This window comes from Pseudopipra pipra, chromosome 17 (genome assembly GCF_036250125.1).
Source record: "Pseudopipra pipra isolate bDixPip1 chromosome 17, bDixPip1.hap1, whole genome shotgun sequence".
Classification (NCBI taxonomy): Eukaryota; Metazoa; Chordata; class Aves; order Passeriformes; family Pipridae; genus Pseudopipra; species Pseudopipra pipra.
The window spans coordinates 6087001-6099748 of NC_087565.1; the positions used below are offsets into that span (position 1 = coordinate 6087001).

Genomic DNA, 12748 nt, shown 5'->3' on the forward strand with positions numbered 1-12748 from the left:
TGCAGCCTCAGATTGTTCTGGGTGGTACTGCACAAACAACCACGCTGGGGACAGCAACAGCTGTACAAACTGGAACTCCTCAGAGAACTGTGCAAGGAACAACGGCCACCTCCACTGCTGCCACAGTAAGACACTGCTAAATTTAACATCTCTTTGTTTATTCACATATACATATGTGCATGTATGTATATATATACACACAAAAATGTAAATATAGAGAGTGGAGAGCAGTGAAGATGCAGGAATTCTGTGAGCCACTGGTGTTGAAAAAGTAAACTTTAGTAGAACCATATAACTAAAACGTGTGGATACAGGTCTCTTAAATTTTGAAAAGTGTCAAAGTATTAATTTTTATTTCTGTAACAGTTTTAAAGCACTCATTTTTTTAAAACATGTTTGATGTATTTTATAGAACAGTGAATCGTTCAGTACTGCAGAGTAGAATCAGTATGACAAGGGATAAGAAGTTGGCACTGATTTATTCAAGCTGCATGTTTCCAGGACTGCAGAACAGGGAGAATCCACGCACTGTGAAAGAAAAGCTTTGCTATTTGTTGTCCTGCTAAAACACTTATTCTGTCATATACAATGTGCCATTATTAAAATCATTGGCGTTTCCTTACTTCATGAAGAATCATACTTTCTTACATTTTGATAACAAAAATGTACAATACATAGATATATGTGAAGTAAAACCATAATTTCAGTCTGGTTATATCTTAATAATTGAGGAACATAAATCTGTAAATAATAGTCTGCATTTATGAACTTTATTTCTCAAAGTATATGGTCAGATCACATATGAAAGAGTTTATCTTCATTTCCCTATTTCCCTTCTACTCTTCCTCCTAAGGAAACTATGGAAAATGTGAAGAAATGCAAAAACTTCCTGTCCACATTAATAAAACTGGCATCATCTGGAAAACAGTCTTCAGAGACTGCGGCCAATGTGAAAGAATTAGTACAGAACCTGCTGGTAAGAAAAATTGAAAAGTATTTGGGCAAATTCAGACTCAAAACTGAGTCTGAATTATTTTTCTTCAGAGGAGGAAGTTTATAAAATCTGAGATAAATTAACTTTGCTTCTTCTGAATTAAAATAGATGCATAAATTTTCCATTGAGTTTGTAAATGAGATATTACTGCTTATATTCATGCCTGAGAACATGAATTAAATTGAACTGTAATGTGAATAATGGCTCTTTAAATTCTATATTTTGATAAAATGGTGAATAAAAAGATTTATTATGTACTTGGGACAAGACATTACAACCAGTGCAATAGCTGACTGTACAAAATCACAGGTTTTTAGAAAAAAAAACAACTAATGTTATATGATTCAGATGTAAAACCTTGATATAGTTAATATTTATGGAATGAGTACTAGTATTCCTTAGCCTCGTTGTTAGCAACCTTTAGTGTAAGGTAGAGCTGTATATTCCAGATGTTATGTGATAACCAGAGGTCTGTAGGTCTTCCTAGTTGGAATTCATAGTAAAATTAGTTACTATCATAAAGCTATTGGTGACTAAAAATAGTGAAGGATTATAAAGCCGCTTATTTCCAATAAATTGTTACCTTTTTTTTTTGTATTGAATGTTTGTTCATTTGGTTTTTCCGTTTTAAAGGATGGAAAAATTGAACCAGAAGACTTTACCAGTAGGCTGTACAGAGAACTTAATTCTTCACCTCAACCTTACCTTGTGCCTTTCCTGAAGGTAACTTGTATGCACTGCTTTTCTTTATTTCTGTGCTTATGTATCAGCAGCAATGAACACAAGCACATCCTTTACCAGTGTAGATAGAATTCCAAAATGATGTCAAGGGAAGTTTTAAATGGTGCCTGATTAGGCTTTTGCTCCCTTAAAAAGTATTTTTACCTCTGAGTTCCAAGAGTTTGTTGGTGTGATTCTTTGGCACAGTCAGTAAGTAATGTAATTTCTACCAGTGTCACATCACAGCTCTTTTGAGAAATCTGAAAGGTTTTCTTTCTCTGACTTAGACCAGCAAACATATGAATTGATTTATTATTCTCTTTTTAGTCCTGGAAAGAAAACAAGGGATTGAATTATACAGAAAACTACCTTATGGGCAAATCTTTTCCCTGGGCTGTATAACTCTTTGTACGGATAAGCAAGAAATTTACCACCTCTTAATAATAAATCACATTTGTCTTAAATTTTGTAGTAATTGGACACATCTCAAATTAGTGTTTATTCCACAACATTTACCATCAGAAAATCATAGAAAGTACGACAGCATTGAATAGTAAGAGTGTAACTGCTTGACTAATGTATGATTAAGGGATATAGTTGTAGGTGTGTGTTGACATTTCTGGGTTCTTAAATGCTTGTTCAACCTTGAGCTGTTCCTGAGGATAAAAATTGTTGCCATAAGAAAACAGCTAATTTAAGAATCCAGTAAAACACTGTGGTCTCTGAGCTATTCTGAAATCCTCCTTGGTGTTCCAGTATGTCTTTTAAGCCTTCACATGTAGCTGGGAACGTGTGGAGAAGCACAGTCAAGGAGGGCAGCATGGGCTTGAGTTGTTAAGTATGTACCAGGGTTCCAGGTAGGCTGCATAACCTAGATGCCCTTGATATCCAAAAGGCATTGTCCCTCTGTCCTGCTTATGAAATGTGAGCAGCCTGGTATTCCTGCCTGCTCACTTGCCATCTTTTCTCAGGTGCACACGGACCGATCCAACAGATTGAAATGAAACGCAGTGTTTTTCTCCAATTCATATTTCCTTGTGTGAGGACTAAAAAAAAAAACCTAACGAAATTCTTTCCTTTCCTCTCTTCCAGAGGAGTTTACCTGCCTTGAGACAGTTAACACCAGACTCTGCAGCTTTCATTCAGCAGAGCCAGCAGCAGCAGCCGACGACGCAGGCGACGATAGCCACGATCCCGTCAGCGGCGGCCGTGCTGCTCAGCTCCACGCAGCAGCGCTCGGCGGGGAAGGCGACTGCCACTGTCACAAGCACCCTCCAGCAACCTGTCATCAGCCTCACTCAGCCCACACAAGTTGGTGTTAGTAAACAAGGCCAGACCACGCCACTGGTACGTGAGCTGAAGTGCAGCCTGAAGTGGTTTAGCTCAAAGATCTTTGAGCTCTTCAGAGAAACTAGCTACTAGGAAAAAAAGTGTAGTTTAAAATCCATCTTGATTAAAGTGCTGTTAGGGTTCGTTCTTCCCACTTGATTGTCAGATTATTTACAGTGCATTTTTTCCTTGTTACTTGCAGGTTATCCAACAGTCTCAGAAAGCAGGGGCATTGATAAGGCCCCCCCAAGTAACGTTGACACAGACACCCATGGTAGCATTGCGGCAGCCACACAGTCGTATTATGCTCACAACTCCTCAAATTCAACTGAATCAACTTCAGACAGGTAAGAGGTCAAGATACCTGGTAAATGCCCTATTTGATGGCATTACCCGAAGTGTAGTTTTGGGATTGCTTGTCCAGAGAAGTTGGCATCCCATCCCTGGAAGTGTTCAAGGCCAAGTTGAATGAGGCTGGGAGCAACCTGGTCTAGTGGAAGGTGTCAAGGCCCTGAAACTAGATGATCTTTAAGGTCTCTTCCAACCCAAACCATTCTGTGATTCTATGAATGTCAGTTCTTAAATGCCCTGGAGCTGCGTGATGGCTTTTGTACTACTGCTAAAATCTTCAGTGTGTAGTGTCGTAGTGGCTGGGGATACACATTCCTCAGGGCATTATTTACAGTCAGAAATGGTTGTGGGTGCTGGAATTGTGTGGGAGGGTCCTGCTTTTTAGATGAAATGCTGTCAGAAGCTATTGAGGTAAAGTATTTGTACCAGATCTATTGCCATAACTACCTGTGACTGGCTTGTAAATCTGAACTCTTACTGATGTACAAATCTTGTCTGTCTTGCAGTACCTGTGGTAAAACCAGCAGTATTACCTGGAAACAAAGCTATTGCCACTGTTTCAACACAAGTAGCTGCTGCTCAGAAGAATAAACTGAAAGAACCTGGGGGAGGCTCTTTTAGGTGAGGCACTGGATGTTTGTGCTTGTGCTGCCTGGGCAGCTGAACTCTGGGCCTTTCCTGGGTGCTGCAGTGGTGCTGAATCCAACTGGGGAAACTCACAGTAACCTAGAGGTGGATATTCTGAGGGCAGGTTTGCTTCTTCATTAAAGACTTCAACAGACAATGCTGGACATATTTGTGCCAGACTGGTTTTAGCATTTAGCTGGCACTAAACCTCATAAACAATTCCTGCCCAGACAAGCTAATGGAATTCATTCCTTCGCTTCTCTCAGCTCTGCTTGAATTATTTGGATGTACAACCTGTCTAAGTGATGAGGGCAGATTATTATTGTTTTGTGGTAGTGATTTGTCTGGTCTCTTGTTTCTTAAGGTGTTGAAACAATTCATAAGAAGGGATCTTGAAAAAGCAGGAACTACAAAATTAGTGCTCTTTGAAATGGAGTAATTTCTCATTTGCAATTAAATTAGTTTTATCATGTAAGAAAAGCAAATCAAATGCAAAAATAAAAATATTCTGATTTTGTGGAGTTGCTCAGGAATTGTGGAATTCATTCTATGCAGCTGTGATATTGTAGCAGTTTGCACAGATAGGCACTAAATATTATAATACAGTATTATAATAAGTTTTCCTTTCTTTAAGGGATGATGATGACATTAATGATGTTGCATCAATGGCTGGAGTCAACCTGTCAGAAGAAAGTGCTCGGATATTGGCAACAAACTCTGAGCTGGTGGGCACATTAACAAGGTCCTGTAAAGATGAAACCTTCCTTTTCCCAGCACCTTTACAAAGAAGGATATTAGAAATAGGTATGTTGTTTTATCTTGAACATTAATAAAACAAATTTTACTACTCTTGGGTTTAATTCAAAGCATTTTCCATGGAAATTGATTTGAATGGTTTAAAGCTGGAGTTGTTACCTTCTGATATTTTCTGGTATATTCTGATGCTTGTGGGCAATCACTTGGCTTATGTAAGTAGAATAGTGTCAAGAGGTAGCAAACCTATAGAATTGTCTTCTAAAGTGATGGCAATCACCACAAAACTACTTGACCTGGTTAAAATTCTGGCTGTATAAATTGATACAGTGTAACAAACATGACATAAACAATTAAATAAACTCAGAAACACTTTTATTAGGTTTACTTAGTAATTTAGAGTTGATGGTGGAACAAAAAGCAATCTTCAGTTATTTGTTATGTTGTAATATTTGTTAATATATAGTAACTTTATGTTAACAAATGTTAAGCATTTGTTAATATACAGTAACTTTTGTTAAACTAATGTAAATTTTCATGTGTATGCCATTTCCTATTTGATGCTTGTCTGAGCAATACCTGAAAGCATTATTTTGAAAAAGGCATTTGAATTTCCATGACTGAGAATGACCTCACGTTTAGTTCTGTTGTAACGTATTTATTTACAACTGACTTCTGTCCTGATTGTAGGTAAAAAACATGGAATAACAGAAATCCATCCTGATGTAGTTAGCTACGTATCGCATGCTACACAACAAAGACTACAAAACCTCGTGGAAAAGTTATCAGAGACTGCTCAACAAAGGAATATTTCTTACAAGGTAACTGTATTTTATTGCACAAACAAAGTGACAAAATTGCACGAATTCAGCAGGCTGTCGTGCTGGCTGGAATGCAGGAGTTCAGGTGTTGTTTATTCTCTTTGACTGATTCATCTGCCATTAAGTTATTAATACACATGGGTGACTAGAACTTTTCAACTTGCATATACAAAATGGTTTTAAGACAAATGCTGAGAAACTGTGCCCCTCCCCTTTATTCATTATGTCAAATGTTTAGAGTCTGAGTGATTGTACAGTCAGACAGACAGATAAAAGCACTACTTTGAATTCTCAAGAGACTGTTATGTGACAGATGTGTGTTCTTAATAGATGCAAATGCCTGAGCAGCGTTTAAAAAAGCCACACAGCTCTGTGAAATATGTTTGAGAGGTTAAAGCTGTGATGATATTAGTTTAGAAGTCAAAATCTGATGATTCATGGACTAGAACAAAACGCTTTTAAGAGTTCTAGCTGGTTTGACTGGTGTAAATATACACCTGCTATTTGTCTGAAAAGGACACCGTGAACACTGGAGCTTTGAATGTATATGTTCTCCCCCAGTACAGTACAAGTTAACAGCTTTGTTTTTAAGAAAGTAATGAGAAACATATTTGCTGTATTTTCAGGATGATGAAAGATACGAACAAGCAAGTGACGTTCGGGCACAGCTCAAGTTCTTTGAACAGCTTGATCAAATAGAAAAGCAGCGTAAAGATGAACAAGAAAGGGAAATTTTAATGCGCGCGGCAAAGGCAAGTGCTTGGATTTCACACGTGGTCGCAAAGTGTCATTTTTGACATCAAAACAGCAGAGTTTCTTTTCCTTCTAAAACACTTGCAGTGAAGGGAAAGACTAATCTTCAAAGATGGGACTTGATGAATGTGTTCTTAACTAGAACTGTTTTGCTTTTCGTGGTAAAGCACATGAAATAGCTTCTTTAGCAGTCCCATTGCATGGTCCCAAATTAAAGTAGGCCTTAAAAGTTAGTTTTTGCATTTTGCATTGTGAAAAAGATGAATTTATAGCTTGGTACTCTTAAATGCAATAGAGAGGTTATAGGTGTTTTGGAGACTAGAAATAGAACTCAGAAAGATTTTTACAAGTTGGAGAAATACAATAAATAAGAAGCAGTTGATGTAAACATTAAACTGTGGGTTTTACTCAGTGAATATAGAATGAATATGATTAGATAAGAGCGCCCTAGAATAATTCACAAAACAACCTAAGGCTTCTGTTGATTTCATGATCCAGTATGAATTGATAATGTCAAAATCCAAATTTATTTTGTTGTTGGTCTAAAGAATGGGTGGGATTAACAAGAGTCAGGATTTGATAGGACAAGAGGAAATGGCCTCAAGTTGCGTCAGAGGAGGTTTAGATTGGATATTGGGAACAGTTTCATCACCGAAGGGGTTGTCAAGCCCTGGAACAGGCTGCCCAGGGCAGTGGTTGAGTCACCATCCCTGAAGTATTTAAAAAACATGTACATGTGCCACTTGGGGACATGGTTTAGTGGTGGGCTTGGCAGTGCTGGGGAAATGGCTGGACTTGATGTTCTTACAGGTCTTTTCTAACCTAAGCAATTCAGTGATTCTAAAAGTATGACACACACAAGGAATTGCAGGTGCCCAGTGAAATGGGCAGTTGCTGATGTAAATGGTCTGTGGGTCAGTCAGCTGCAGTTTGTTCACACAGGAGCCTGACTTGTATGTGTAGGTGTAGCAGAAAGATCTATTCTGAATAAGTGCATAATTACACAGCAAGGGGAAGAATTTTTCCAAAAAGTACAGGTCTTATTCCTCTTTTCATATGCAAAGTGTCTGTACCCAGATCTGTGTAATTTGTCTCTTGTAATGGTTTTGTTTAAGGTATGAATGCCTGGCTATTCCTTTGCTATCTTTAACAAAGCAGAAAAAGGGGGTGCTTTTTAAAAAAACCATAAGAAACTGGAAAACTTCTTTTAATTTTTAAAAATTGCTTTCCCCTGTTGCCCTCTCAGGGAGTGGTAGGTATTCCCCACTTCCTGCTGGAGTTTAGGGAAAGCTTTCATATGCTGTGTAAAACTTAAAACCTTCAACTACTTATGTAACTGAATTAATTTTTCTTTCTTTTCCTCCAACCATTTCATGTTCATCCTTTGTCAACACAGTCTCGATCTCGACAAGAAGATCCAGAACAGCTTAGGTTGAAACAGAAGGCCAAGGAGGTGAGTGTTCACCTTAACAGGAACTTTTATTTTGAAAATTGAAAGGAAAGTAACGAACTGTTCTTGTTCTGGCAAATGATGCAGATGCAGCAGCAGGAGCTCGCCCAGATGAGGCAGAGGGACGCCAACCTGACTGCGTTAGCTGCCATCGGCCCCAGGAAGAAAAGGAAAGTAGACTCACCGGGATCTGGATCAGGGACAGAGGTACAGTATCATGGTCATCTCTGGTTTTGCTGCCTCTGTGCAAACCTCTCTGTTCAGAGCTTTTCCCCGAGTTTGTGGAAGCTCCCTGAGCAGCACAAGTGTATTTTGAGTTCAGATTTGCTCACTCCAAGGGTGGGATTGGTTTTTAGCATCTGCGAAGTGGCATCGGGAATAAAATCTGAGTAGTCACAAATCTCTGTGTTTTAGACCTCCATAGTTTTTGGGAAGATGTTTTTATGGTTGTAGCCAATCTAACTAAGAGTGCAGAGTAATGCTGCTGAGGTAGGTGGGGTGATAGAATTGAATCAACTGCTAAGTTTGACAGCAGGAACTTCAAGTTGTAGAACTTGCCTGATTTCTTTCTTCAGCAGTTGAGTTGCCTTAGTTTTAGTGTCTTCACAGCAGATCAGTTTGACCACTTCCATCTGATTATGGTGTTCTTGCATATCCTTGGTGTATTGTACTGTTGAATCTGGCTTTTCAAACATTTCTCTGCAGATTAAATATCAGAATGCTCAGTGTCTGATTCGTTTAATATTAATTTACATTCTGGCAGAGGACTACCTACTGTATTTCTAAACAAATGAATAAACATGAAATGATATAAAATTGCTTTCTGCATGAGACATTCGATGTGGGATTTCTCCACTGTTTAAAAAGAACAAAATCTTCTTGAAAATTGTCATTTGTTGGGCCGAAAGCTCTCTTCATAATTTGAGAATTTTTCCCTGTGGGGCTTTTTGCCTGATGGCAAGTGACAGGATAGTAATAGTTTAATAATTCTGTTTATTATTCCTTGAGCATTCTGAATTTTCAGTGCTACAGCATTTATACTGTAGAAAAACCTCAAAAGAGTTTACCTTGGTTTATGCTGAATTTCTAGAAGCAATAATTTACATGTGCTTCATATAAAATGTTAGGGAACAATCTGAATACTAGTAAATGTTATTTTTGTTTGTAAAGAAATCAAGCCTCTTGAGCATCTTTTAAAGTAATTTTTAGTTTTGAAATATCCTAAAGTGTCTGTGACTGATAATAAGACTTATTTTTATATAAGCTGACAAATAACTGTATTAAAGGTTTATAAATGTGGTTTAAAATTATGAAAATTGCCGAATGGGGCACTTTACAAAGATAGATGTGTACACAAATGAAGTTGTCTCAGAGGAGTATGCTGAAGTACCTCATGCAGAGTTAATGTTGGCATTGCTTCCTCCTGCATGCTCAGCTGTGCCACCTTAATGGTCTGTTAATGTCACTTAGGTTATGGGATGTATTTTACATCTACTGTGAACACTTGTTTGTATTTCATCTAAATCTGACTAATTTAGTTATCCTGGATTAATCACTTACTGGTTAACCAATTAACTACAGGTTCCCTGGAAATCTAATCTTTTTGTCTGTTTAATTAAGAACCAGCTGCCTTTGATCTGATACTCACAGCTGTGCTTTTGCTGCTGTGTCACTTGACATTTTTAAATTGGGCTCCACTTGTCACCATTTGTATGCAGTTTGTGGTTAAGGCATATTACAAGAAGTGTGGAAAATAAGGTTTGTCATTACTTAGGCACAGATTTGTAAATGCAAGCTTTTGATGTCTAGGAATACTGAATCTTAATTACATGTAAAATCACTTCTAAGTAGTAGTTGCACTGTTTTGTTTCCAAATTCAACAAATCAGTTTGCTGTCAGTTTTAGAGTTTTACGTCCCTGTGATTTTACTGGAAGTTACCAAAAAGCTTCTTAACTTACTCCATGCCTTGTAGGAGTAGCATAGTCTTTAAAGATTCCTCAAATTTTGCCTTTGCATTTAAAGTATAATGGTCTAGAGAATAAAATCAGGCTTGAGTTTCAACTAAAGGATATTTGAAAACCAAAAATAAACCCCTTACAGCCATTCTTTCTATTGTCCAGTAATCGTATGTATGGATTTGAGAAAATCTAGTTAGCATCCACTGCTCTCCTGCATCTTCTAATTTCCATTGAAGTTGGTGGAAATTAGGGACCTAAGTTGTGCAGGTGCCTTAAAATATCCCTTTGAACATCCAGCCTTTAAGCAGTTCTCAGTACAGGATTTTGGTGATTTGATGTTTGCTGGGCCAACAGGTAACTTGCTTGAGAATCAAAACTCTGACTTCACTGCTGGCAGTGTGGTGAAGCAGCTTCACCTGTACTGAACACAGTGTTCTGCTAACCTGGAGTGATCATTTCTAGTGCAAGTTTAGGTTGGTTTCCTAATAATTTACACTGATTACACATTATTTTCACATGTTAAGTGTGAGCCTCAGCACCTGATTCACGTGGCTCATGCATTAATCTAAATTTTGACTTTTTTAAGTCTGGGGTATTCTTGTTCAGAAAAGTTTTTTAAAATTATCCAAGCTCTCAGGCAGATAAATCTTTTCTTTGTAGTGGAGTGTGTTTAGACCTGTTTGTCACTGTGTCAAAGGTCCATTAAAAAAAAGAAAAGGGAAAATCATTCTAGTAAATTAAATTGGAGGTAAAAAAGAACCTATACACGAGCCACAGAATTGTAACCTGTTCCCAAAAGAATCCATTACGTAGGTGTAAATAACCCGTCAGCAACAGGCGGCTGCCCGAAATATTCCCGGTTTTAAAATTGAGGGAAAAGCCTGGATTTCGGTCTGCGCGCGCCACCTGCCGGTCCCTGGGCGGTACTGCAGCCTGAGCCGGGAGCGGCAGTCCCTGATCCCTGTCCTTGCCGGGCCGCTCCTTCCCTGCCCTTCCTGCTCCTTAGTTTTAGACAAGAGTTGCATTAATCACACGTGTCCTATCAGAACTGTGTCTTCTGCAAGTGAGATTACCTTGGCGTTGGCCCCAGCAGACTTGCTTTACACCTCAGTTGCATTACACAGAGTGCATCTGAAGAGCTGAAGGATGGGGGTATCTCTAAAAATAGCAAACAATTTTTTCCCTTCTGTTTTTTTCTCCTTTTTTTAAGTGACAAATATAATAATATACTACTTGTTTATCTTACCACTTTGTGTGGGAAACTGCCAGTGTGTAGCAGAGGGATGAGTGATGCTGAGTGATGGAGAAGCATTCAGACATCATTAGAGAATGTCAGGCAAGTTGCTTCTAAATATAGTCCCGAGCTTGGTTACAGCTGTTGTCACCAAAAGGAGAGCTCGTGGCACCCTGCCATAGAGACTGGGGGGATCTAGGACATTACTCAAGGCCTCCCAGTCCAGGGAATAGGACTCTTCCCCAGGTCATCCAGAACTCCAGGGCTGCCCTTGGGATCTCTATGCTGGTGTTGTGAAGAATTCTGTCCCTTTTGTTTGGGTTGGTTGTTGGGATTGCCTGTCCTTAGTGCCTTCCTGAAAATACAAGCTGTGCTTTGTGTTGGTTTTCTCTTGTCTGTATTAAATATCACCGAAAACTTCTAATTGTTCAACTGTTGTTTATAAATAAGAATTAAATAGAAAATCTCTAATCTGGTAGCATAAAGCTTCCTGTACGTAGTCACTTACTTCTTACTTCACACATTTTCTCTGAAAAGTTTTGGAATACCTGGGAGCATGGACTGATTTCCTTGTTCTTCTCACTTCCAGGGATCTGGTTCAAGTGCAGCAGTCCCAGGCAGCTCTGGAGTTGGAACAACCAGACAGTTTACGCGACAAAGGATAACGCGGGTGAACCTCAGGGACCTCATATTTTGTTTAGAAAATGAGCGAGAGACAAGCCATTCACTATTGCTATACAAAGCATTCCTTAAGTAAAATGGAAAAGATCAAGGTATTTTTGACGGAGAGACGCCTGAGGACATTTTTTAATATATTTGCAAATTACGCCTTTTTGTAACAAGCAAATGGGATATTGTTTAAAAAACAACCACCTCTTTACATGGAACAGTTTTATATTCCTGTTTATAAATAAACTCTTCAGTATGAGAGAAATACATTTCTGTAACAGTGAGGATACTTACAAGGCCTGTGGATACTATAAAAGGACAATTAAATTTTAACTCATCTCTTGATTGAGTGGCCTTCTTGCCAAACAAGCCATATATAAAGACTGATGGAATCGTTTAGCAAATAACTAGCTACCCTTTGTCAGCCCTGTAGCAGTTTCAACATTAATTGTTCATTTTAGTTCAGTTTTATTCAACTAAATCCATGATATAGGCATATGTCTACAGCAGATGACCTCATTTCATTTAGCTTTTTTTTTTTTTGAACAGTCAGTTAGCAAAGCAAACTGATTTTTAAAGAATATTTATCTTTCCCCAAAATGCTCAAAATCTAGAGGGATATACAGTTAATTTTAAACATAACCTCAATTTTAATCACATTATTGCTTATTAGAGGCCCTGAAATCCCATAAAGGAGGGTTACTTCTGAATGTTATAGCAGCATCTGTAAAAATGCATTTTATTTGCTATAGTTTGTAAAGCTGTAAAGTTAAAAAAGGAAAAAAAGGAAAAAAAGAGAAACCTTTTCAGCATAAATATATTTTACTTGCACTGTGTTTTTTAGCTAAAGTGAAAGCTTAGATTAAATAAAATCAAAAGTTGAGAGGAATCATCAAAAGACTGTTTCTCAGTGTGAATCAAGTGTCGAAAAATGGTTGGTGTATTTTGTCAGTAATTGTACATAATTTTTGGCACATAACATAAAAATGGCTATGTAAACTATAATTATTTTGCTAAAAGACTGTATGCAAGCTGTGGGCCTACTTTAAAGATGTCCAGAGCAAAGTCCCTTCTTTGTACCTATTTTT

The 12748-nt window shown here is 38.0% G+C and overlaps 1 protein-coding gene across 1 annotated transcript in view; it reads left to right on the forward strand.

Annotated features, from left to right (window-relative positions):
* Positions 1 to 12269, forward strand: part of TAF4 (TATA-box binding protein associated factor 4) — a 35792-nt gene extending 23523 nt beyond the window's left edge. The window contains exons 5-16 of the mRNA XM_064674091.1: positions 6 to 125; positions 854 to 976; positions 1628 to 1717; positions 2807 to 3061; positions 3246 to 3390; positions 3901 to 4015; positions 4656 to 4825; positions 5465 to 5595; positions 6222 to 6347; positions 7745 to 7801; positions 7886 to 8005; positions 11581 to 12269. Coding sequence (XP_064530161.1) covers positions 6 to 125; positions 854 to 976; positions 1628 to 1717; positions 2807 to 3061; positions 3246 to 3390; positions 3901 to 4015; positions 4656 to 4825; positions 5465 to 5595; positions 6222 to 6347; positions 7745 to 7801; positions 7886 to 8005; positions 11581 to 11748 — 1620 coding nt within the window. The 3' untranslated portion in view covers positions 11749 to 12269. The remainder of the gene's footprint in view (positions 1 to 5; positions 126 to 853; positions 977 to 1627; positions 1718 to 2806; positions 3062 to 3245; positions 3391 to 3900; positions 4016 to 4655; positions 4826 to 5464; positions 5596 to 6221; positions 6348 to 7744; positions 7802 to 7885; positions 8006 to 11580) is intronic.
* The last annotated feature ends 479 nt before the right edge of the window (positions 12270 to 12748 follow it).